Source organism: Artemia franciscana, chromosome 8 (genome assembly GCF_032884065.1).
Source record: "Artemia franciscana chromosome 8, ASM3288406v1, whole genome shotgun sequence".
NCBI lineage: Eukaryota > Metazoa > Arthropoda > Branchiopoda > Anostraca > Artemiidae > Artemia > Artemia franciscana.
In genome coordinates this window covers 48,480,743-48,503,636 of record NC_088870.1, presented here as the reverse complement: position 1 = coordinate 48,503,636, position 22,894 = coordinate 48,480,743, and the positions used below count along the sequence as shown (strand labels likewise).

The 22,894-nt window shown below is 35.0% G+C and overlaps 1 protein-coding gene across 1 annotated transcript in view; it reads left to right on the top strand.

Moving 5' to 3' along the window:
• Window positions 1-22,894, top strand: part of LOC136030707 (phospholipid-transporting ATPase IF-like) — a 156,788-nt gene that overhangs the window by 92,444 nt on the left and 41,450 nt on the right. The window contains exons 19-23 of the mRNA XM_065709778.1: window positions 113-318; window positions 5,108-5,294; window positions 7,395-7,540; window positions 12,087-12,190; window positions 18,170-18,326. Of these exons, the coding sequence (XP_065565850.1) occupies window positions 113-318; window positions 5,108-5,294; window positions 7,395-7,540; window positions 12,087-12,190; window positions 18,170-18,326 (800 nt within the window). The remainder of the gene's footprint in view (window positions 1-112; window positions 319-5,107; window positions 5,295-7,394; window positions 7,541-12,086; window positions 12,191-18,169; window positions 18,327-22,894) is intronic.

The window sequence follows — 22,894 nt, the reverse complement described above, 5'->3', positions numbered from 1 at the left end:
TTCATTCGTGAGGAGGGTTTAAACTAAGTTCTAGCAGTAGTTTAGCCTCCATGAAAAACTTCCTTAAACATTTTACGTACATTATTAAATAATTTGTTATTTTGTATTTTAGGTGTCATGGGTAAAGAAGGTCGCCAAGCCGTGCGTTGTTCCGATTTTGCTTTCCCTCGCTTTCGTCATCTGAAACGTGTCTTATTAGTGCATGGACATTGGTACTACTGGAGAATAGCAATTCTAGTTAACTATTTTTTCTATAAGAATGTTGCATTCATTCTGCCCTGTTCCTACTATCAGTTTTTCTCTGCCTATTCTACGGAGGTAAGAACTATTGACTTTTTAGAATAAGCTATTCCTCATCCTAAATAAACTACATTTCATGCGGACGATTTAATTATTTTTTTCACAATTACACCTAAACTATGCCATTACGCAATTGCACCTCAACTCCATCCCCACGTTTGATATATATTTTTTTTAAGATTAAGATTAAGATTTTTATTTTCACATTCACAAATAAAAAAAAAAACAAGTGAACAACACTTTCGTGCTGATTTAAACCTATGAGGGTTTGTGGTCGCAAGAAAGTTCACGTAATTACTTATTTATGAACACAACTATTTAAAAAAAAAATCAACTATTTAAAAAATTCTATTATAAATAAACCAAAAATAAATAAACTATAACTTATGTATTACACACAGAAAAATAAATAAAAATTGAAAATAACTGAAAAAATAATAGATAAATAAAAATATAGAGTTCTAGAAAATATAAACTTCTGAATATAACTTCAAAAATTTCGAGAATACTTATTTATTATTCCTTAAAGTGTTTCACGGTACTTGAATTTACCCCTCCCCCTAGTGCTCAAATATACAGCCCAAATTATATATTTTTCCTGCGTTTTTCTGTTTCTTGATTTAAGCGACGTTGCTTCTTTGCCTTCCAATCAATCCAAAAAAAGAGTGACGTATGGAAAAATGCATGGGAAATATTTAATTTGGGCTGTATTTGGCACATAAGGGGTTCCGATCTATTCCGATCTATTCCTAGCATCTCCGTTTACACTCCCCCTAGAAGTTCTAATTTACATCAAATTTTTCCTTACGACATCGTCCTACCTCATTCGGGACAACCTGCTTCTTGTTTGGCTGTAGATGGTTGACCAACAAGGAAACCTTTGGCAATCCGTCATCCTTCACCCGCAGAACGTGTCTTAGTCATTTCAACCTTTCTCTCATTATAGCCCTAGAAATAGGATATATTTTATACTCAGTTATTTTAATAAGCCTGTTTTAAATCGATGCTTTGTTTCGTTTATTGAAGTATTTCTTTATTTTTGCAATTTCATTTATATATTTTATATACTCCTTGATCCTGAGGGAGATAAATAAATAAATACTGGTTGTATTGTTTTACTTAAGGTCTCTGATTGCAACCGCAAAAAAAGCTAACGCACACCTCAATTGAGTGACGTTTTGCTTGTGATATATTTTGTGAAATTATTTCCCACAAAAACAAAAACAGATGAAGGCAGTCTCTCTGCCCCCTCCTGCAGAGAGTATCTTTTCATATTATAACAAGGGGCTCGGAGAAATAATAGAGATTTAAAATAAACAAGGCTATATAAACTTTCCTAGAAAGACCTAAAAATATCTATACGATTTTTATTTTTCTCGGAGCCACCGTGTTGCTTGTGGAGCATTGTTTTATACATTTCAGTTTAACCGAGTGACGTTATAATGCACTCAAAAAGAATAAACTATTCTAGAGATCAAGATGAAAATTAAGAGAGACGAAAACTAAACATAAAAAGTGAAGTTAAAAATCAAAACCCCAACACACAAATTTGTAATGCCTCAAGCAACAATTTCGTCCCCAAACACAAAAAAGTAAGCCAAGAGAATCAAAACTTTGAACCTAGTAAACAAAAGTTTAATCACCAACCATTAGAAATAAACTCCTCATTCAAACCTTAGCCCCCTTTACGAAAATCTAACCATACATACAAATACTAAGATCTAGAAAAAGTAACCCTATACCCTAATTTCGACCCGCCATGTATACCAAAATTTAAGCCTACCGTAAAAGTATCGAAATAGGCACATCCATCTTAAGAAAGATATTGCACGGAAAAATATCTTAAACTCTAAAAAAAAAAAAAAAAATGAAACCAGATACATTATAATTTCAACTCAAAATCGAAAAAAATTCAATTAAGACCAAAACCCAAATCATATGCTTAAAACTTGAATCAAAAACATCAGCTTAAGTTCTGCAGAAAAAAGTTTAATCCCACGTAATAAGTTAATGCTATCAAAGAAATTGAAAACCTTTGTACATTTTCTTTAACTCGAAATAGAAAACTTATGTCCCACAAAACTACATCAAACATACACAAGATTACACACAAATTTATCCCGATGCACAAAAGTTTGAGATTCAAAAACAAACTTTTAATATAAGGACTCCTAAACCCATGCTCCATAAGTTGAACCGCACTTGCAAAACTTAAGCCCCACATAAAAAATAGATGTGTTTAACATACAAAAACTATACACCATACGTAATAATTTAACGTGAAAAAAGTAAAACTCTGTATTCAAAACGCAACACCCCAATCACAAAAATTAAGCACCCCATTAAAAAATTAAACCTGTACGAAAAAGCTCCTCTTCAAAAGTTATAACCTACTCTGCCCCTTTAAATCTATACCCTAAATATGATGGCCTCTACACACAGAAAATATAAACTGCCACTTAAACCCAAAGATATGATCCAAGCTAAAAATCTTAAATTAAAAAAAATCTAAGTTGAAAAATACTAAACTAAAACTGTATGCCTAATCTCATTGAAAAAAAACCTCCGTTGGGGAAAATTCAACCTCATTGAAATATTTTCAAAGGAATAAAAAAATTCCTTTTTCAAAATTTATGTTATTTTGAGATCCTAGCCTATTTTATTGAATAGTTCATAGTTTTGTTGGAGTTTTCCAGGCAACTGCTATAGTGATATACTGAAGTTTCAACTTGTTCTTTCCAGTACTAGCAGAACCTTGCCGTTCGAAATAGTTGTTTACATTTTTTGCTTTGCTGACAACTTGGTTCATATGTTTCGACATATCACATATCTATGTTTAGATATGTTTAGATTTTTTGTTTAGATTTGAATGCTTCCTCCTTTATGGTTTTTGTAAAGCAATTTAGTTTTCTTAAAATATCGTATTTTCTATACATTTTTTGAATTTGCATATTCTAACTTATAATCGTATTTGCTTCTAAACTATGTAGGTTAAGTGTAAACCCGTTTTTTATGTATGAAGTTCAGCCATGCTTTTATGCATAATCCTTAATTCCTTAATATTATTCCTTCTACTCCAAATACAGACACTTTGACTTAATATTCAAAAACTTTGGTTTCACATACAGAAACTCAGAGCTTAAACCAAAGACTTTAAAAAAATGAAAAAAAAATACTTTAAGACGAAAATCTTAAAAAAAGACTTTAATGCGAAAATCTTATAAAGACGGAGATTTTAAATAGTGAAGTTTCTGCCCTTAAAAAACTCGTCGAAGGGCTCAGATGACATATTCGATCGTTTCTTTTGTGTTCTTAAGGGTAATGATCTCAGTATTTATTCTTCTGTAGCCTTGTGATTTTTATGTTTCAACGTAAGGTGCCAGTTTCTCTATCATTCGACAGTTGAGATCGCACTCATTTATCGCACTCAAACTGTCGCATTTATTTATCGCACTCAATATCGCACTCATTTATCGCACTCAAACTCATTTATCGCACTCAAACTGTGAGTTTGTGACAAAAAATCCAAACAAAAGACTTTAAACCCTGACAGCAAAATTTCAATCCCAAAGACACTAAACATATGAAATGTAAACTCATCATACAATGCCGTATACTCTTCGTTACCATATTAAAAGTAAAGTACTTTGGAAAAACTTGAAAGTGCTAAGGACATCAAAGTAAAAAAGTGCTCCACCCCTTGTACCCATTTATACCCGAAAACGGTAATTCTCCAAGATTTTTCATGTAGCTGTTTCAAAATTATGAAGTTTTGGGGCGGGACCGCATTTTTGTCAATGTTACCATGATAAAACTACCTAGGTTGTATTTACAGCTACAATTATAATAAAAGCCATTTCAAAGCCATTTTCATTGAAAAAAACTTAAGAAATGACTCTTTCAACGGTCAATGGACAGAACTGGAAGGGGACAAAAGGCCTGCGAAGTGGCTAAATTGTTAAAAAAAAAACACGCGCACACACAAAGTGACAATGATTTTGATCATCTGTTTTGCATATGACGATTTGTATATTTGCTTTATTACATTTGGCAAGTGTTCTTACCACCTTTCCCAACGTGGATACCAAGTATTTATTCTCTATTTACTCCCAAGATTTGATTATGCTCCTTGTCGCTTCTTCCAATGAGAGGGGAAGGACGGAACCAAGGAAGAGGTGGGCGAATGGCTTTTTGGGTTCCCTATCAAACACTCTACCTTACAAGATAGCAGGAACAGTGAGATTCTGGTTGCAAATTGTCATCGAATATTTGTTGCCCACCCACTAGTCTAGTTTATACATTTAAATTGCTCTTAAGTATTTTTGGCCGAACAGGTAAAACCAGTTGAAATAGTGAACCTCTGCAAAGAATTTTCCACCTGATTCCCTCCTATTGATGATTTATGAATCGATTATTAATTATTCCCTGCTGTTGCTGATTGGATCTCTAAAAAGAATAAAACTTAACCGTCCAAAATATTCTCAAAACGGCGTTAACCAAGATACATAAATCTATTGATTTAGAAATACCTATGAAGGTGGGGGAGTTAAGGAGTTTGAATATCTCCCTTCCTAAATGCAGTAAAATTAATAATTATACGTATTTCTTTGTTATATCGAGGTAAAAAGACGTTCCATACACTAGACCCCCCCCCCTCGACGGTACTATAGTAAAGGGCAGGGGCCTCCACTTCAGCATCGCATATACAGTTAAGCTGAAACCTGGTAAAGAGCATGAAACATAGTAACTGAAATTTTTCATAGTAACTGAAAGTTTATTTTATTAATAGACTGTCTTTTTTTTCTAGGCCTTGTATACTAGCTGGTATCTATCCCTTTACAACACAATGTTCACAGCGTTGCCAATATTTATATTCGCTCTTTTTGAGCAAAATCATTCGTCTAAGCGGCTGATGAAAGAACATTCTTTATACAAGAATATAACGAAAAACAAAAAGTTAACGTGGAAATCATTTGCTGAATGGAATATCGTGGGTAGGTTTTCTTCTTTTTGTACGTTTGTATGAAGTTTCAAAAAGAACTTTAAAAAAAAAATGCTTAAATATGAATGCTCTAGCAGGTGCAAGTTATAAAAGAGCAGCTTTGGAAGACTCTTTAAAAAGCTCTTCTTCAAAGGGAACTATGTAGGGAAAGATCTCATCTCCAAATATTACCAAAATGCGAGCACGCTAGTAGCAAAGCCTGTCGGATGACTCGCATAAGGAAGAAAAAGATACAAATATTTAAATCTGAAAAGTCTTTTTTAATTAACTTGACTTAAGTCCCATCTGGCCTTGGTGGTCGTCTTGGGGCCTCTCTCCTCAAGAGCGAATGTATTTTAATTAACTATTAATTGAAAAATAAATATCTTTTTATAAACTGTGCTCTTTGTAGAATCAACATCAGCCCCCTCTATGAGATTCCTTTCATCTACTTGGTCAATAATTCTAACTTTGATGTCAGAAGCACAATGTGCTCTAGAAATAGTAACATATAATAGGCTATGGTAATATGTTTGCTCAATGAAGGAAAACAGGCTATGATAACTAAATACCAACCATATCTAAATTGTGTACTAAACAATTAAGTTAAAACAGTTAAATTAATTGTTAATTGTTAAGCTAAAATATAACAATTAAAAATAATTTTTTTTTTAAATTGGGGAAAAATAGGAATTCCATTTTAAGTGAAAAGAATGTGGGAATGTTGCGTGGATGCAAGACCGTGAATCCTAGGGAGTGCTTAATAGGGAAGTTATGTAGATTTTCCAGTGAAAAAAAAAGAATTGAATCCTCCCTATTTTCCCCTTAAATAATTCCAGATCGTCATTAGAAGGGAATTGAAATTGAGTGCGACTTATGTCCCATTGTAAATGGTATGATAGGCAGAAGATCCTGTCTTGGGTTCGAAATGTTTATTTTTGACTTGCGTTCAACATTTCCAATTCTTTCTCTAATTCAGGGAATTGTTTTTTGTTTGTTTTTTTTTCAATCTTTGAAAGGTCTAAATGCCTTTCTTTGAAAATACTATTTTTTTTGTTTGTTTTTGTTTCATTTTGTTTCTTCCCTGTTTTTCCCCTGGCCATAGAGCCTTATGGAGGAGTCTATGTTGAAATGTTTTTGTTTTGAATTGATTCATTTACACAGAGAAAAGGACACATCTATGCAGATAAAAGAAGTAATGAAGTTTTTGGTAGTGGTAGGCAGCAAATTAAAAAAAAATGAAAAAACAAAAGAGGATGAAAAGCCATAAAAAAGTAAAGTCTAAACCATATGCTACTAAACAGCTTAAGAAGACGTAGAATTGCTTTGAAGAGGTACTTGTCTATGAAAATCGATGTGTTGTTAACTTTTGAATTTTATAATTGTATAGCCAGCTATATTATTCCCCAAAACAATTTAAAGAATACTTGACGGACTGAAAAGGTCAGAGCAAAAACCAAATTGTCATTGAAAGATGCCATACAAAAATGCAATTAAAGTAACTTCAGTGTTTAACCCTGAGCTAACTGAACATCTTTTAATGAGTCTTTTACTCATCTTTTATGAGTTATTAGGTCTAAAAAACGAAGATATTTAGAATTTTCGGAATCATGTTGGCCAAATTGCCCATCTTACCTTGCTATCTGTCCCTGTAAAAAAAAAAAAAAACACCTACTGGAAGGTCAATTTGACGCTATAAGTGCACTCAATGGCCTCGGTGGATCTTTAACCTTTTTTTTTATCCTATATCTTACCATATTTTGGGGTGTGAAGGCAATAAGTTTTATGAGTATCCACTCAGTCAGGCGAGTCCGTCGATTCTAATAATAGTAATAATTATAAATGATTCGCGCGTGACAGATGTGACATGAACGTCGCCTAGTGTGAATCTAAATAAATACTTCACTCTAAGCCAGTAAGCCTCTTTACGACACGATATTACGACTTTTACCCCCTCCCCCTTCATTTTTTGCCCAATCTTATCTTTTCTTCTAAATTGTTCGTCAATGAATTAAACTACTTAATCCTTTACCTCAATTCATCAAACAAATAGTGTTTAGTGGGACTTTAAAGTGAAAGTGAGCTCTGGTCAAGTTATTCATTTATTTCATAGGCTTGTGGCATTCCGTAGTACTCTTTTTTGGGGCATATGCACTCTTTGGTGACGGTGCTTCTCTACAGCCTGATGGAATGAATTGGGGAGATAATGCATTTGGCACCCTTGTCTTCCATACCGTCGTCTTCATTGTACTTTTAAAGGTAAAGTAATATCTTATTTCTCGATTATTATAACGACCTTAATGCATCTGGAATCTCTTTTTATACCCTGTATTCTTTTTACCACTTTTTTCTTTTTAGAAGCATAAAGAACTAAATTAAAAGAGTACTCTGAGCAAGGAAAACTGACTGAAAAGCAACAGGGCTGAACTGAATTAATACAATTATAAAATAAAAAAATGATGCTATAATAACACCAACATGCCAAGCTCTGCAAGGGCACCCTTCTCTCGTTGCAAATAACAAATAATGAAATTGAAGAAACATGGAGAAATGAAGTTTTTTGTAGCATTTAATGGTAGGAGTATGTAAAATTTTAGTTATCTTTATCTAATTATCCTTTTCCGATGCTCTCCTGTCGCTGCTTAAAGCCCTGGGTAAGACTAGCTGCTTCAATCAAGGGCTGGTTTTAGTTCAAGCTGTTAAGATTATAGCTGCTTCAATCAAGGGCTGGTTTTAGTTCAAGCTGTTAAGACTACAGCTGCTTCAATCAAGGACGGGTTTTAGTTCAAGCTGTTAAGATTATAGCTGCTTCAATCAAGGACGGGTTTTAGTTCAAGCTGTTAAGATTATAGCTGCTTCAATCAAGGACGGGTTTTAGTTCAAGCTGTTAAAATTATAGCTGCTTCAATCAAGGGCGGGTTTTAGTTCAAGCTGTTAAAACTATAGCTGCTTCAATCAAGGGCTGGTTTTAGTTCAAGCTGTTAAGATTATAGCTGCTTCAATCAAGGGCGGGTTTTAGTTCAAGCTGTTAAAACGATAGCTGCTTCAATCAAGGGCTGGTTTTAGTTCAAGCTGTTAAAACTATAGCTGCTTCAATCAAGGGCTGGTTTTAGTTCAAGCTGTTAAGATTATAGCTGCTTCAATCAAGGGCTGGTTTTAGTTCAAGCTGTTAAGACTATAGCTGCTTCAATCAAAGACAGGTTTTAGTTCAAGCTGTTAAGATTATAGCTGCTTCAATCAAGGGCTGGTTTTAGTTCAAGCTGTTAAGACTATAGCTACTTCAGTCAAGGGTGGGTTTTAGTTCAGGCTGTTAAGATTATAGCTGCTTCAATCAAGGGCGGGTTTTAGTTCAAGCTGTTAAAACGATAGCTGCTTCAATCAAGGGCTGGTTTTAGTTCAAGCTGTTAAAACTATAGCTGCTTCAATCAAGGGCTGGTTTTAGTTCAAGCTGTTAAGATTATAGCTGCTTCAATCAAGGGCTGGTTTTAGTTCAAGCTGTTAAGACTACAGCTGCTTCAATCAAGGACGGGTTTTAGTTCAAGCTGTTAAGATTATAGCTGCTTCAATCAAGGGCTGGTTTTAGTTCAAGCTGTTAAAACTATAGCTGCTTCAATCAAGGGCTGGTTTTAGTTCAAGCTGTTAAGATTATAGCTGCTTCAATCAAGGCCTGGTTTTAGTTCAAGCTGTTAAGACTACAGCTGCTTCAATCAAGGACGGGTTTTAGTTCAAGCTGTTAAGATTATAGCTGCTTCAATCAAGGACGGGTTTTAGTTCAAACTGTTAAGACTATAGCTGCTTCAATCAAGGTCTGGTTTTAGTTCAAGCTGTTAAGATTATAGCTGCTTCAATCAAGGGCTGGTTTTAGTTCAAGCTGTTAAGACTATAGCTGCTTCAATCAAGGACAGGTTTTAGTTCAAGCTGTTAAGACTATAGCTACTTCAGTCAAGGGTGGGTTTTAGTTCAGGCTGTTAAGATTATAGCTGCTTCAATCAAGGGCAGGTTTTAGTTCAAGCTGTTAAGATTATAGCTGCTTCAATCAAGGACGGGTTTTAGTTCAAGCTGTTAAAACTATAGCCTTTTGAATTAAGGACGGGTTATAGTTCCAGCTGTTGAGCTGTAGCTCAATTTTCTTGTTGCTTAGAGGGGTAGTGTCTGTATGCACATGCTACGATTTATTATATTATTGTGAATCTATTTTTTTTGCGGGTTAGTCCATCATAGTACTTAGATTTAGCAAGAAGATGATTAGTGAGAAAGAGAGATGTAGGCACGTCTTTTTTTCAGTAGTGAATATATTGGCTATCTAAGACATAGTATTGGCTATATAGTATTGGCTAACAGTATACTATTGGCTAATATTACATAGTGGGCTATCAGCTATCTAGGATAGGTAGCCAATAGTTAACTGTATTCGTGTTTCCCCTTAAACACCGTTTAATTTAACCAAAAACAAAGTATTCTTCACATGGTATCAGCCAGTCCTCTCTTGTTGGCACAAGCTCACTTATAAATTATAGAAATATTTTGAGCTATGGTAAAGTAATTTTGGCGAAGGATTTTTAGCATGTAGCTAACGTTAATGGTACACTTTTGATTTGAAATCACTCTATTGCTCCCCTCCTACTTACCTCTTAAACCTTGTCTTCTCTTTCTTTGTTTCGGGCTCCCACCGTGAAGAGGTTTCAAGTTTTGGCCTAAATTTTCCTGCGAAATAAATTTGGGCTTTATTACCTTTTTTTTGTAATTGTGTTTATTTGGTATGTGAATGAGCAACATTTGTTGCACTAGCTTCTTGTCAAATTGTGGAGATTTTATCTAAGTAGGGTTTCTAAACTTAAATTTAGCACAAGAGTTTTTCATCATAAAAAGTAAAAAGGTAGAAATACACAATGGAACTTAATTGCATGTAGAAGCTACCCTAACAACGGATGAGGTATATCGCCCCTAAGTCTCCTGTTCTTTATGCTATTATCTAGGTTGTGTGGAAACAATACTTTACTTGACTTAGGCCTCCTGTCGGGCGCTGCTTGACATAGAGAGTGACGTCTGTCTCTTTCATTTGCTTTGGTCTAGTATGAGAGTTTGCGCATCACTTGGTATGGTGTTTTCCATCGCCAGGAACTTGGACAGTCTATCGCATAGGCTGCTTAGGTAAGAAGCCAAGGTTGCTTGGTGAGTTGCAGCAGTTTCTTATTGCTCACTTTCATAACAAATTACTTACTAGCACAAAGATTGAAGGGCTTAGAAAGTGGTAGTGTCCTGATATTTTGTTGAGTCAACATCACTTTTTAGTGTCTTAAAAACTTACTTTTCCAATTATATTTAAATTTTCATTAAACTAGCTTCTATCTGAATTGAGGTGGGCTGTCATTCCGCCTCCAGAAATGGCGGTATGTTGTGGTGCCGTCTCTTTTGCTACTGAAAAAGGACATTGAAAATTAAAATTTATGTTTGCACAACAGCTATTTAACGATTACTGATCTGGTGCGAAAATTTTGAAAGAGAAAAAAAAAATTAAGGACACAACTTTATACAATTAGTCGGATGAAAACAATTCGTTCTTTTTCGAAAATTAAATTAAAAAAAAAAAACAAGTTTTTTAACTGAAAGTAAGGAGCAACATTAAAACTTAAAACGAACAGAAATTACTTTGTATATGATAGGGGCTGCTTCCTCATCAACGCCCTGCTCTTTACGCTAACGTTTGACTCTTTCTCTCAACTCTTCTTTTTAAAACAGTAAAAAACTTTAGCGTGAAGTTTTAGAGTTTGTGAAGTTACTATTTTTTAGAGTTTTGGTTACCATTGAGCCGGGTCGCTCCTTACTACAGTTCGTTACCACGAACTGATAAATTTATTTTTATGACGAACATTTACCATTAACATAAAATGAAATAATATTTACCAATTTTGAAGAAGCTTCAAATGCTGATTCTTGTCCACTTGAGTGTTTCATTTTTCAAAACATATTTTAATTTTTTTTTTTACTATGGGCTAGGGTTCTTTCTGTATTAGGCTTTAAGGGGGCAGCCATGACATAAAATTCTGCTGAAATATCACCAAATTTTCACAACCAAATCATTTGATTATAAATTGTTTCTAGGAAACAAAGGTTAAATTTTACTATGAAAGGGAGCGTGGCAGTGTATATATGGTGTGGCAGTGTGCTGCCATATAGTGTGGCAGTGTGCTGCCCTGCCTTCTGCATCCTTATATTCCACTGGCATTATGGGCATTTTTTACACGTTTTTACGTTTTAAATTCGGTTTTTGCTTTCACGAGAAGAGACTTAGTTCATTTAATATCTACCAAATATGTTATTAGGATATTGTTTTTCTTGTAAGGAGTTACCACCACTTCTATCCTGACCTGCTTATTCACGTTCTGTTGTTAGATCTGAGGGGTCTTGCATTTATAAACTAAAATTTTATAAACTCCTGATCCAGTAAGTTAGAAACTCTATCTCTCTTTCTCTCCCTCCCTCTCTGTCCCTCCCTCTACCCTCTACCTACTTCTCTACCCCCCTCTCCCTCCCTCCCTCCCCCACCCTATATCCCTCTGTCTCTTCCTATCTACCTCTCTATCTACCTCTCTCCCCCACCTCTCTCTCTCTCTCTCTCTCTCTCTCTCTCTTTCTCTCTCTCTCTCTCTCTCTCTCTTGCTGCTTCTTGTGCGCTAGATTCCTTATTCCTTTACTCTTCCCTTTTAACCTTATCTTGAGAAGAGTTTTTTTTTCCTGTGTAGACTTTTCCTTTCTAATTTTGAACTTATTGTCATTTTATACCTAAATTAGCGCTTAATTTCAGCTATTACTGGAAAGTCGGTATATTAATGCATTGCTGGCTCTTTCAATTTTCCTTTCAATTTTGTTCTTCATTGGTGTTGCCTTCGGAATATCAAGTATTTACATGTAAGTATTACAATTATCAATGTTTATATTTTGACGAGTAACAAACCTGAAGGTTGTATACATTTCTTAAACTATTTTTTTTTTACTCGAATCAATCTGTTTTTTCCAGTGCTGTCGGGCCTTTCTTTTCTCTGTAGAATAATAGTTGTATGATTTTAACGGAAAATGTTGCCCATTCTTCAACTATTGGACACAAAATAAACAAGTTTCGGTAAAATTAAATAAAACATTGAAACAATTAAACAAAAATGTGGACTTCACTTTAATAATATTATCTGACAATGTTAGAGAGCTCCAACTTTGGGTAAGTTCTAATCTTATGGAAATAAAAATTTACACCGAATTATGAATGTCATGAATTTTGTTGGAAAAACTTTATGAATTTGTTGGTGTAAATTTCAAAAATGCCGTGCATTTTTTATTTGTCACAGTGTCTTGAAAAGTTCAACTTCGCTTGGATTTATCATTATTTACCTCAATTTTTTTAGAGGGAGGTGAACTTTATTCCACCCTACATGACCATCATTCTCCCTTGGTGAAACTTGTAGAATGTCTCTCTGTAACACCTCTTTGTCATCATATCTCCCTCCTCCTCGCCTCTCATTCTACCAATAGCCTCGGGTGAATCCTTATCCTAGATTCCTGTTTAAATGTGCTGACCTCGCAGAAACACTTGTTAAGCGAGCGTAGTCGACAGCAGGGATTTCAAATGTAGGAGAGAAGGAGCGCCGTAACACTTCTTGGCAAAATAAGTATTTAAAATAGTGGCGAGAAACTTCAGGGCTTAACTGGCTTGATTCTAACTATAAATTTTAATAAACTGTAGTTATTTGACCGTCTCAAACTTTAAATTAGATAAAAAGTCGTTTCTACCTGGATTCAACGTCATTACGGATGATATAGGTACAAAAAAAGGAAATGATGAATTAATAAAAGAAGTCTGTAAAACTAACGATTGTAAGCTTCATCATTAGAACGTAGCTTAAAGTTTCGGACATTGTGAAAATTTACTAAAGATTTTTGTTGAATATATGCAAAAAAAGCATTATCAAAAATCATAAAAGGAACAAAAATAGAAAAAAACATGGGAGCATGAGAACGAAGTAAAACGAGATATAAGGAGCAAATGAACGAATTCAGGAAAAAACATAGGAACACAAACAAGAAAAGATAAAGGAAATAAGGAATATTGAAGCACCCCTTATCGGGGTGCGTAGTAAAGAATGCTGTGTATTTTTCTCCAGTAAGTACATAAAAAACCGGATACTAAGAAGCTAAGGAAAGGGCTAAGTGATTCAAAATTCAAAGTTCAAGTGCTTCGATTAAGAGTCAAAAGTGATTGGAATAGAACAAGATACATTTTCTGTAACCACAGCCAAATTCAAGATAATATAACAACATGGAATTTGAAAATTGCGTAAACAACGTACCTGAACTATCAACTGTACCTTCCCTTCGGATAAGAAGGAAGGGGAAACTTGAAGAAATATACTTGAACTCACGTGGGGGATTAAATTTGGACTAAGTACTTGCTTAAGTGAGGGCTCAAGGCTTTGGACGCACCAATTTGTTAAAAGCTTTAAAGTAGAGCTCCAAGGTACTCCCCCCAAGTGTTCTCCTCCATCTGGGCCAGAATCAAACGTTAGGAACTGTTAACTCTATTACATTACCATATTTACCGCTATTACATTGCCATGTTTGCCATATTTATCTAATCAGCATGCTTATATATTTTTTTCCAATATACTTAGTTCGGTTCTTGTAGTGTCTGTCTGTCAACATTGAGTTCTATTGATAAGTATGAGTCTTTTACATGACTGCTGAAAAAGCATTCTCCCGACTGTGACGGCCTGCACCTTAGAAATTTTTTATGATCGCCCATTATTGTTGAACCACCTTTAGTTTTTGTTTCAGATTTGTATAGCTCAATCTCTGGTTTCTTATAGTTTTCTTTCAAACATTGTCACATTTATATCTAAACGAGGTAAAGATCCATAATCCTGCTTGAACTATAGACCAACTATTGTATCTTGCTTTATGTCTAGATTTTTGAGCATATTATTTTGCCTGAAATAACCTCAAGTTTAATTTTTCGTCTTTTAAACTAGGGTTTAGAAGAGGGGAGGGTGTCTGCCCTCAGGTAGATCATGTATTTAGCCGGTTTCTGGAGAAAGCTTTTTCTCAAAAGAATAAAATTTGTATATTTAAATGCGTTCTTGCTACTTGTCTCAAACTTCTGTCTCCTACTGATTTTTTGTGACATAAATTGAAGTTACTTTGCGCATGCCAACGATATCCTTTTACTTAGTTTTTTCGTTGAGTGTTGGCTAAGAATTCTGAAAACTTATCTGTACCTAGTTAAGACTCATTATATCATTTTGCCCGGTAATTTCATAAAACTAGCTGCAAGTTGGTTATGAATTCATTAAATAAATGCTCGTGCGCCATACGGTAAGATATCTCACAGTAGAAAGTGTAGAAACCGTAAGGACGTGGCTTTATAACAGTTTTCGCTTTTTAGCAATAAATTTCCAACCTGGATTGCATCACCTACTGAGGGAAAAAGAATTAAGGAAACTTAGTAGTGAATACTTTAGATATGTAAATACGCAATGTCCCGACTGTCTTAAAATTAAAAAATATAAATATCCCGTTATGGTGTCATTGATGCTTGCACACTACAAACCAATTTGAAATCCAGTATACTAATTTTGTGTTCAAAATGCTACTAATATTTTTTCTATAACTGATCTCCTAGGTTGTTTTTTTTTTATCATGAAGTTGGTTATTGTTGGTTATTTTTGGTTTTTGTATTGATATTTTGCAATGATTATTGATATTGTTATTTATTGTTTCCAATATTATTGGATATCAGTCAGTGAATGATATATTTTATTTCGTAATGATTCATTTTTCTATTATTTCGTATTTTTCTGGAAAACATCTAACAAATCGTCATCCGCTTTTCGGAGCGCCCATCCTTCACAGTCATATTTGACCACTGTCATCCTGTAGCTTCCAATATTCTAATCTTGGTTTGCAGACTTATTATTCCTATTCTTCCAAACCTTTTTTTATTTGTGAAAAACAAACAAAACAAAACACCCTGAGCCTTGGCTATTCTACTTTTAACATCTTCACTGCTCCCACCGTCTTTACTAATAATGCTACCAAGGAGAGTGAAGCTGCCCACCTGATCAATTTTTTCGTTACCCAACGTCACCTTTTCATATTTACTTATTACTAGCCTTTGTGACTTCGTCTTCTTAAAATTAATGTCTAAACCTATTCTAGCACCTTGAACTCGCAAAACCTTTAAAAGTCCATTCATTTTGCTCACACTTTCATCTAGGATGGTTAAATCCTCAGCATAATCTAAGTCAAGGAGAGTTTTTCCTCCCCGTTTGATTCCGTGGTCTCCCATTGCCCTTCCGGTTCTCCCTAAGACAAAGTCCATCAAAATGATCCATATAAAGGGGGATAGAACACAACCCTGCTTAACTCCAGATTTAACACAAAACCAACTGCTAACCTCATTTCCTACCGTAACTGCTGCAGTGTTATTCTCGTACATAGCATTAATCAGTTTAATGTATTTGTCTGGTATACCATACAAGAATAAGACCTTTGCGAAAGTTCTTTTATCAACAGGATCGAACGCTTGCTCATAATCTATAAGACTGAGGACCAAAGGTGAACAACTCAGGCCCTTCTCAATTATTAACCTAAGAGTGAAAATTTGGTCGACACATCCTCTACCTTTTCTAAAACCGCACTGTTCTTCTCTTAAAACTTTATCTACTGCATCCCTCAGTCTAAAAAGTATCATATTACTAAGTAATTTTTTACCTACAAAGACCAGACTAATGCCTAGATAATTACCACACTCACTCTTATCCCCTTTCTTATACAGTGGTTGAATGAAGGTTTTCCTAAAATCTTTAGATACTTCCTTTTCCAGAAAACATTTCCACAATCTTCAGTTACTTATTTCTAACCTCAGAGCCACCATATTTAAGTAGCTCGTTTACCATACTTTCAGCACCTGGTGCCTAATTATTTTTAATCCTTTTCGTACTGTCGCTAATTCTTCCTCACGAAATAAATCTTCCTTCGCATCCAAGGTATCACTTCTCATTTTCCACTATATCTTTTCCTGCAACTGTATCTCGGTTTACCACATTCTCAAAATGTTATTCCCATCTCTCTATAACTCATTCCTTATCATTAACCATGGCCCCATTTCTATCTTTAACTGGGACAAGTCCAGAATTACTTCTCCCTCTCAATTTATTAACATATCAATACAATACTTTACTATCATGCCATCTAGCTGCATATTCCAGGTGCAATTAATCTATATGTTCTGCGGATGAAGGATGACAGATTACCGAAGATTGTCCCTTTCAGCCAGCCGTCTAGGGCTAAACAGAAAGCGGATCGTCCTCGTCTGGGGTGAGAGGATGTCATAAAGAAATATTTAAAGAACATGGGAACTTCCTAAGAGGGTGTAAAGAGGGAGGCTTTGAAAAGATTGGGATGGAGGAGGAGCTTGCGTATCTGTGTTCGCCTCAAGCGGCTTGGTGCTGTGGTGAGTTCTCAGTAGTAGTAGGATTAGTTTCATATTTTCCATTACTTAGCTGTGCAATATCAATTGGTCATTAAATAAAAACAAAGTTTTTTCTACTGAAAATAAGGAGCAACATTAAAACCTAAAACAAACAGAACATATTCTTTATATGAGGGAGACTTCCCCTCGGCACTAGTCCTCTCAGTTTTCAATCGAATGAACCCTTTCTGAAGTTTCTACGACAACACTTTCTATAAAAATCTTATCTGCTCCAAGGGCGTAGCTTACAACCCTTGTTCTGAGGGCTATGGGGGGGATATGTCATCCTCAAAGATATAATTTACTGACCTTTCAACTATGTTGAACAAAATAGCTATATCAAAATTTTGATCGGAAGTGTTTGGGGAAATGATGGTCGGGGAGGGAGGGTTTTTGTCCTCCGATTTTTTTGACTGTTAAAAAGGACACTAGTTCTCTCAATTTGGAATTGAATGAGCCCTTTTTGAAGTTATTATGACAACGCTTTCTGTAAAAAACCTTATATGCCCCCAGGGCATAACTTACAACCCTTGCCCCGAGGACATAATTTCCAGACCTTTCAACTACGTTGAACAAAATGGCTATCTCAAAATTTTGATTGACAGTGTTTGGAGAAATGATAGCCGTGGGGGGGGGGCATTCGCCCTCCAATCAATTTCGACGATTAAAAAGGTATTATACCTGTCAATATCCAATCGAATGATCTCCAAACTTTTTTTAAGTTTCTATGACAGTGATTTCCATAAGAACCTTATATGCCCCCAGGAATAACTTACAACCCTTGCCCTGAGGACTGTGGGGGAATTTCTTCCTCAAAGACATAATTTTCGGACCTTTCAACAACGTTGAACAAAATGGCTATCTCAAAATTTGATTGAATGTGTTTGGGGAAATGATGGGCGTGGGTGGGGGGTTAGTTGCACTCTAATCACTTTCGACTGTCAAAAAGGGCACTAGCCCTTTCAGTTTCAAATTGAATGATTTCTTCTCGTAATTTCTACGAAAACTCTTTCGATACAAAAGGCCCTGGTCTAACAAACCAGAAAGAACAATAAAATAAAAAAAATAATGCATTCTGCCCAAATCGTCATTTACTTAGGCAGCGCCATTGCGCTGCCTATGAAATGGTATGTAAGCCCACATGGTATATGGCTAACAATTCCGTATTTATCTGTTTATTGAGTTTCTATATAACATTATTATAATAATTTTACTCTGGTAGTAGCAAAATTTGCTGTTGTCTTTTTTCTGACTTTCTAGCATGTAATTATAGTCTCTATAGGTAAAATGTGTGTAATATATGTAAGTGTAATTTGCCTACACAGAAAATTTTAGTATTGAGCCAAAACTATTAACTTGTTTCTTTTCAGAGAGGAAGAAACCCCGAAAGACATGTACTGGGTATATTACGTGGTTATTGGAAATTTAAATTCCTGGGCATTTTTGTTCCTGGCTCTGATTGCCTGTCTCATTCCTGACTTTTTGCTGGTTATTTGGCGTAATCAAAAAGCGACACTAAAACGAAATGTAAGAAGAATTTACTTTATAATTTTAGCCTTTCCAGTATGTATGTATACAGGATCTTTAACGTATACCCCCCCCCCCATCCTTATATTTAATAACTTTGTGATTTCATCCGGATTTTTTTCCGATTGCCCCTTTTTTCAGTTTTTCAGAATATAATTTGTCTTGACCCTCAAACTTAGCCACCACCCTTGATTTAAAACCCCCCAGTACTCGAGCAGTGTGTAATGTCGACCAAATATTTTAATTAAAATATATCTTTTCTAACAACGGGCAGCATGTTCATAATCTTGTACATGATGTAAGTAGTCTTTGGTTCTAATGATTAGTTAATAGTTAGGAGTAGGCAATTTACACTTACAGCCTAGCCTATTTAAACGCAATTTAAGTTGCTTTATACCATCGTACACCATTTTAGTTGCTTTACACTAATTGTCTCTTATTGAATCAGTCTTTGATTGACCCTGTCTAGGATTGAGATGCTGCGCTCCTTTACTAAGGTGTCTTGTCAACTATTGGGTTTTATTTTCCACATTAGGCTCAAGCTTATAAGCTACATTTGTCATTAGGTTCCACTCTTAACTATTAGTTCATTTAAAATAGTTGGAATTGTCAATGGAAATAAACTAGACAAATCTAATAGTGAAAACATCAAATTTCTAGATGGTATCATAGATTTATGGTGATTCTATTGTCGAGATTGTGATGTGGTGTATGTTGGACACCAGAATTCCACGGACGAACAAAGTCTCAACAAAAAAAGATTGTGTAGATTTTCTTTATAGAGGTAGAAACACCAAAAGAACAGTCTGTAAATTTGTACAAGATCCAGTGTTTGGTGGTGGTAACCCCCCTCCCCTCCATACACTTTATGCTGTCGGAAAAGCCGTCCGTCCATCAATGGCTCCGGAGGATCTTTACTGTTTTTAATCTTTGAGATATCGGCACCTAATTGGATGTAGTATTTTGAGATATGACCAATCTCAAACTCTTTTTTTTTTTACCACGTCGCATAAGAACCTTCCTTGGCAGTGACACGGTGTTCAACAATGTTTTACTCTGTCCCAAGAACCCCAACCACCAACTTCAGATCGGCTTGGGTAAATAAACCCTCCCTCAAAAGAAAGGGAAGTCCCAACTTCTTACCAGCCACCAGCTGCAAGTAGCTCCTGGTACTCAGAGTTGGCACTGGAAAGAGGGCTTCTTTCTCTCACCTCGGATTGACTTGAGGAATATTTTTTCGTACCATGGCGGCACTTTAATCGTCCATGGAATTAAAAAACAAATCCAGCAAATAAAAGATGATTTAAAGCTCTGACAAACAGTCCGTATTTTGGCCGCTTTTTCAAAATGTAGGCTACTATAGAACGAAAATAACAATTTTCCTGTCGTCTTTGTTTCTTGAAAAGAAATGATGGATAGAACAGCCATAAGCCCTCTCAATGTTCTTTTACATTAGCCCAAATGACTCAGTTTGAAGTGTAAAGCCCAGTCTTAATTACTTAACTTATTTTGTCAAGTGTTGGTTTAAAACACCATATAAATAACCAGGGATAGGATACGAAGCACACAAGTAGGCAGTGGACCTTAAGACCTGTTCACTGCCGCATCGGGAGGGGGGAGGGGGTACCAGGTATTACCTCCTCCTGAAACATTTGTTTCTGACTCTTAATATATTTGACTCATAAAAAACTATAAATCAAGTCTCCTATTAGTAAATTGGTCTTTAAATGCAGATAAAAAACGTTGATAAAAAAAAAAACAAGGTACTACAATGTACCTTGCTCTAGTTAATTTGTGTACATATACTTAGTTGTTAACCAATGTCATTGAATTTTTCGAGAGTGCTTAACTTCTTAGTCACACATATAGAAATATCATCGGGGGGCTCTAGGCGTTTACCCTCCCCCTGGAAAATACCCCCCCCCGTACAAAATACCCCCACCTATGTGGAAATTATTCTCCTGGAAAATGCTCCCTGCGGAAAATTCTCCCCGGAGAAAATTGGGCTTTCCAAATTTAATAATTTTCACCATACATATGTTAAAAACCTAGAGAAAAAAAAATCATAAACTCATTCTGTTGAAAAGACTTCCATATTAACTTCAGCAAATTTTTGGCAGTACCGGCCACCAAATTAAAAAAAAAAAATGAAGAAAAAATATGGGTGAAAAATTGTAAAATTAAGCTAAAACACATGGCCACAAAATTTTATCTCCTTCTAAAGCATAGTTGACTTTGGTAACCAACAAATTCTTATCGTTTAAGTTGTTTCGGACGAAAGCTTTGTTAAATCCTACGAGTTAGTTTCTCTTATGTGCCAAGTGTAAAACTACTGAAAATCACCATTAATCAATAAATGAAACCCGAAACAAACATAAATTACAATAGATAACCTAGTCAAAGTCAAAACAAGCAAAAATTTAAAGGAGTAGGGCTGACAAACCCCGTGTCTTCTCAAGACCAGAACATAATTTGCTCTTTGCTGAAAAGAATGATAACCATAAGGAGTTCTGTAGGGAGTGGGGGGTATTTTCCGGAAGGAAAGCCCGGCCACACATCTAGAAGTAGGGTTAAATCTTTAGATTTAGCAATTTTATAAGAAAAGTGAATCTTAGCGATAATTTAGCTGAAAATCTGTCCCCTATAGATCGAATTATGCATATTTTTTTGCACATATTAATCTTTTATTTAGATAATTCTATTTTATTTTATACTGTTCTTCACACAATCTTCAGTAGTGATGATTTTAGAAGTATGTGAATTGATTACTTCCGCTATTGCAAATTTCTTCTTTTCATTTCTAAGTCTTATTAAACAAAGGCTTGTTGAGAGTACCATGCCACAGATGTTATTTCTGTCTTCAATCGCTTGAGTCATAAATTGAGTAAAAAATCTTGTTTTGTTCTAGGCCCTTAACATCGCCTCATCCACCTGTATAGTCAGTGTATATTTGTGCAATGTGTTTTTTTTTTCTGTTGCTCCACATCTTTTATCCTGTATAGTGGGTTATAAATAAATTATTATTATCATAGGGTCTCTGTTGTCATTTCCAGACTAATGGCATCATTAAAACATAACAATCAGGCAAAGTGAACGGCATATGAAAGGGTATCTTTGTCATTTTCTCTACTTCTGGAGTATTCAGAGGGTTATTCGGGAATGACGAAATTACGCATTTTTTTTGTGGAAAATCTTCAGAGAGGTGGGTAGGGAAACTTGTATTTGATGCTTGATAACTACAAAATTTGTTTTATTTTATTTAGTTTCTGTTTAAGCTAGAAACAGGTCTGTTTTAAGGTTTATAGTGTGTATGTAAAAACTAAAAACAGACGAAAATTAATCTTATAAAAACAAAGTTTTTCTGATGGAAGTAAAGAGTGAAGTTGAAATTTAAAACAAACAAAAATTATTGCTTTGCAATTATATGCAACATATACTCTATATAATAAATTGATCAGTGATTACTGCACAATAAACTGAGCAATAAACTGACCTATATTTGTTAAATTTCGGAAAACCAGCAATTTACTGAAAACTAAGCTTGGTAGAGTTTCTTTTAGAGAAATAAAATTGTACTAAAAGTTATTGCCATCATTGCTGGTGGAAGATGATTGATAGTCTTCTAAACTTGTCTTTTATTTTCCTTGGGCTACTTTAGGCCTTTCCTGCTTCTAATCCTTTTTTATTGTGTCAATTTTGTGCTTTCAGTGAACCACTAGTCTTCAAAGTTCCACAAATGTAGGAAACATATGGGGGAAGGTTCAATGGGCTATGAAGGCCAAAAGTCAGTTCTAGCTTGGATCTACACAGTGATATCACGTATCTACGTTTTGTAGACAGTTTTAAACCAATAGGACAAATATATTAATATAATGCAACATTCAATCCCTTAACCATCTCTGAAGGGTTCATGTCAATAAGTCCAATCAATATTGAGACATCAATTATGTGTATTTTGTATGAAAAAAAAAAATACATCTAATATTCATGCTTATATCCATTCAGTCAAGGACATCTACCAGAAGCGCAGGATCCAACAGAATGTCCGGTGTAAAACTGACCGGAAATGCTAAATTCCTATGGGCGGGGTAGTATATATTGACCCATAGCAAAGGACATCCACTGCAAGCACTTCAAAAGAGACAGAACCATAATACCTGTAATGGCTATATATAGATGTGACCATTGTAGTTTTTGACCCATAACTACTGAGAAGTTTGAGCGACTTAACACCGGGAAGAGTAAATACTCCCTAGAAATTCCTACGCAGTTGATGGTCATTTTTTCTGAGTATCTTGGCCCTATTTTGGCTTCCTGTTTCAATCAATGTCTAATAGACGTCAAATTCCTGGACTGATTAAAAAAGAACCGACATAACTCTCATTCCTAAAATAAAAAGACCTTTCACCCAGTGATTTGTGCTCGAAAAAAAAAAGAATCTTCAAAATGTTTGCGGGCTATATTTTCGAGTTTCTAAATGAAGATATCGAAATAATTCAGACCCTTGGTAATTTGATTTCAGGCCTGGTCATAATACCATGATTTATCTTGTATGTCATCTTGAAATA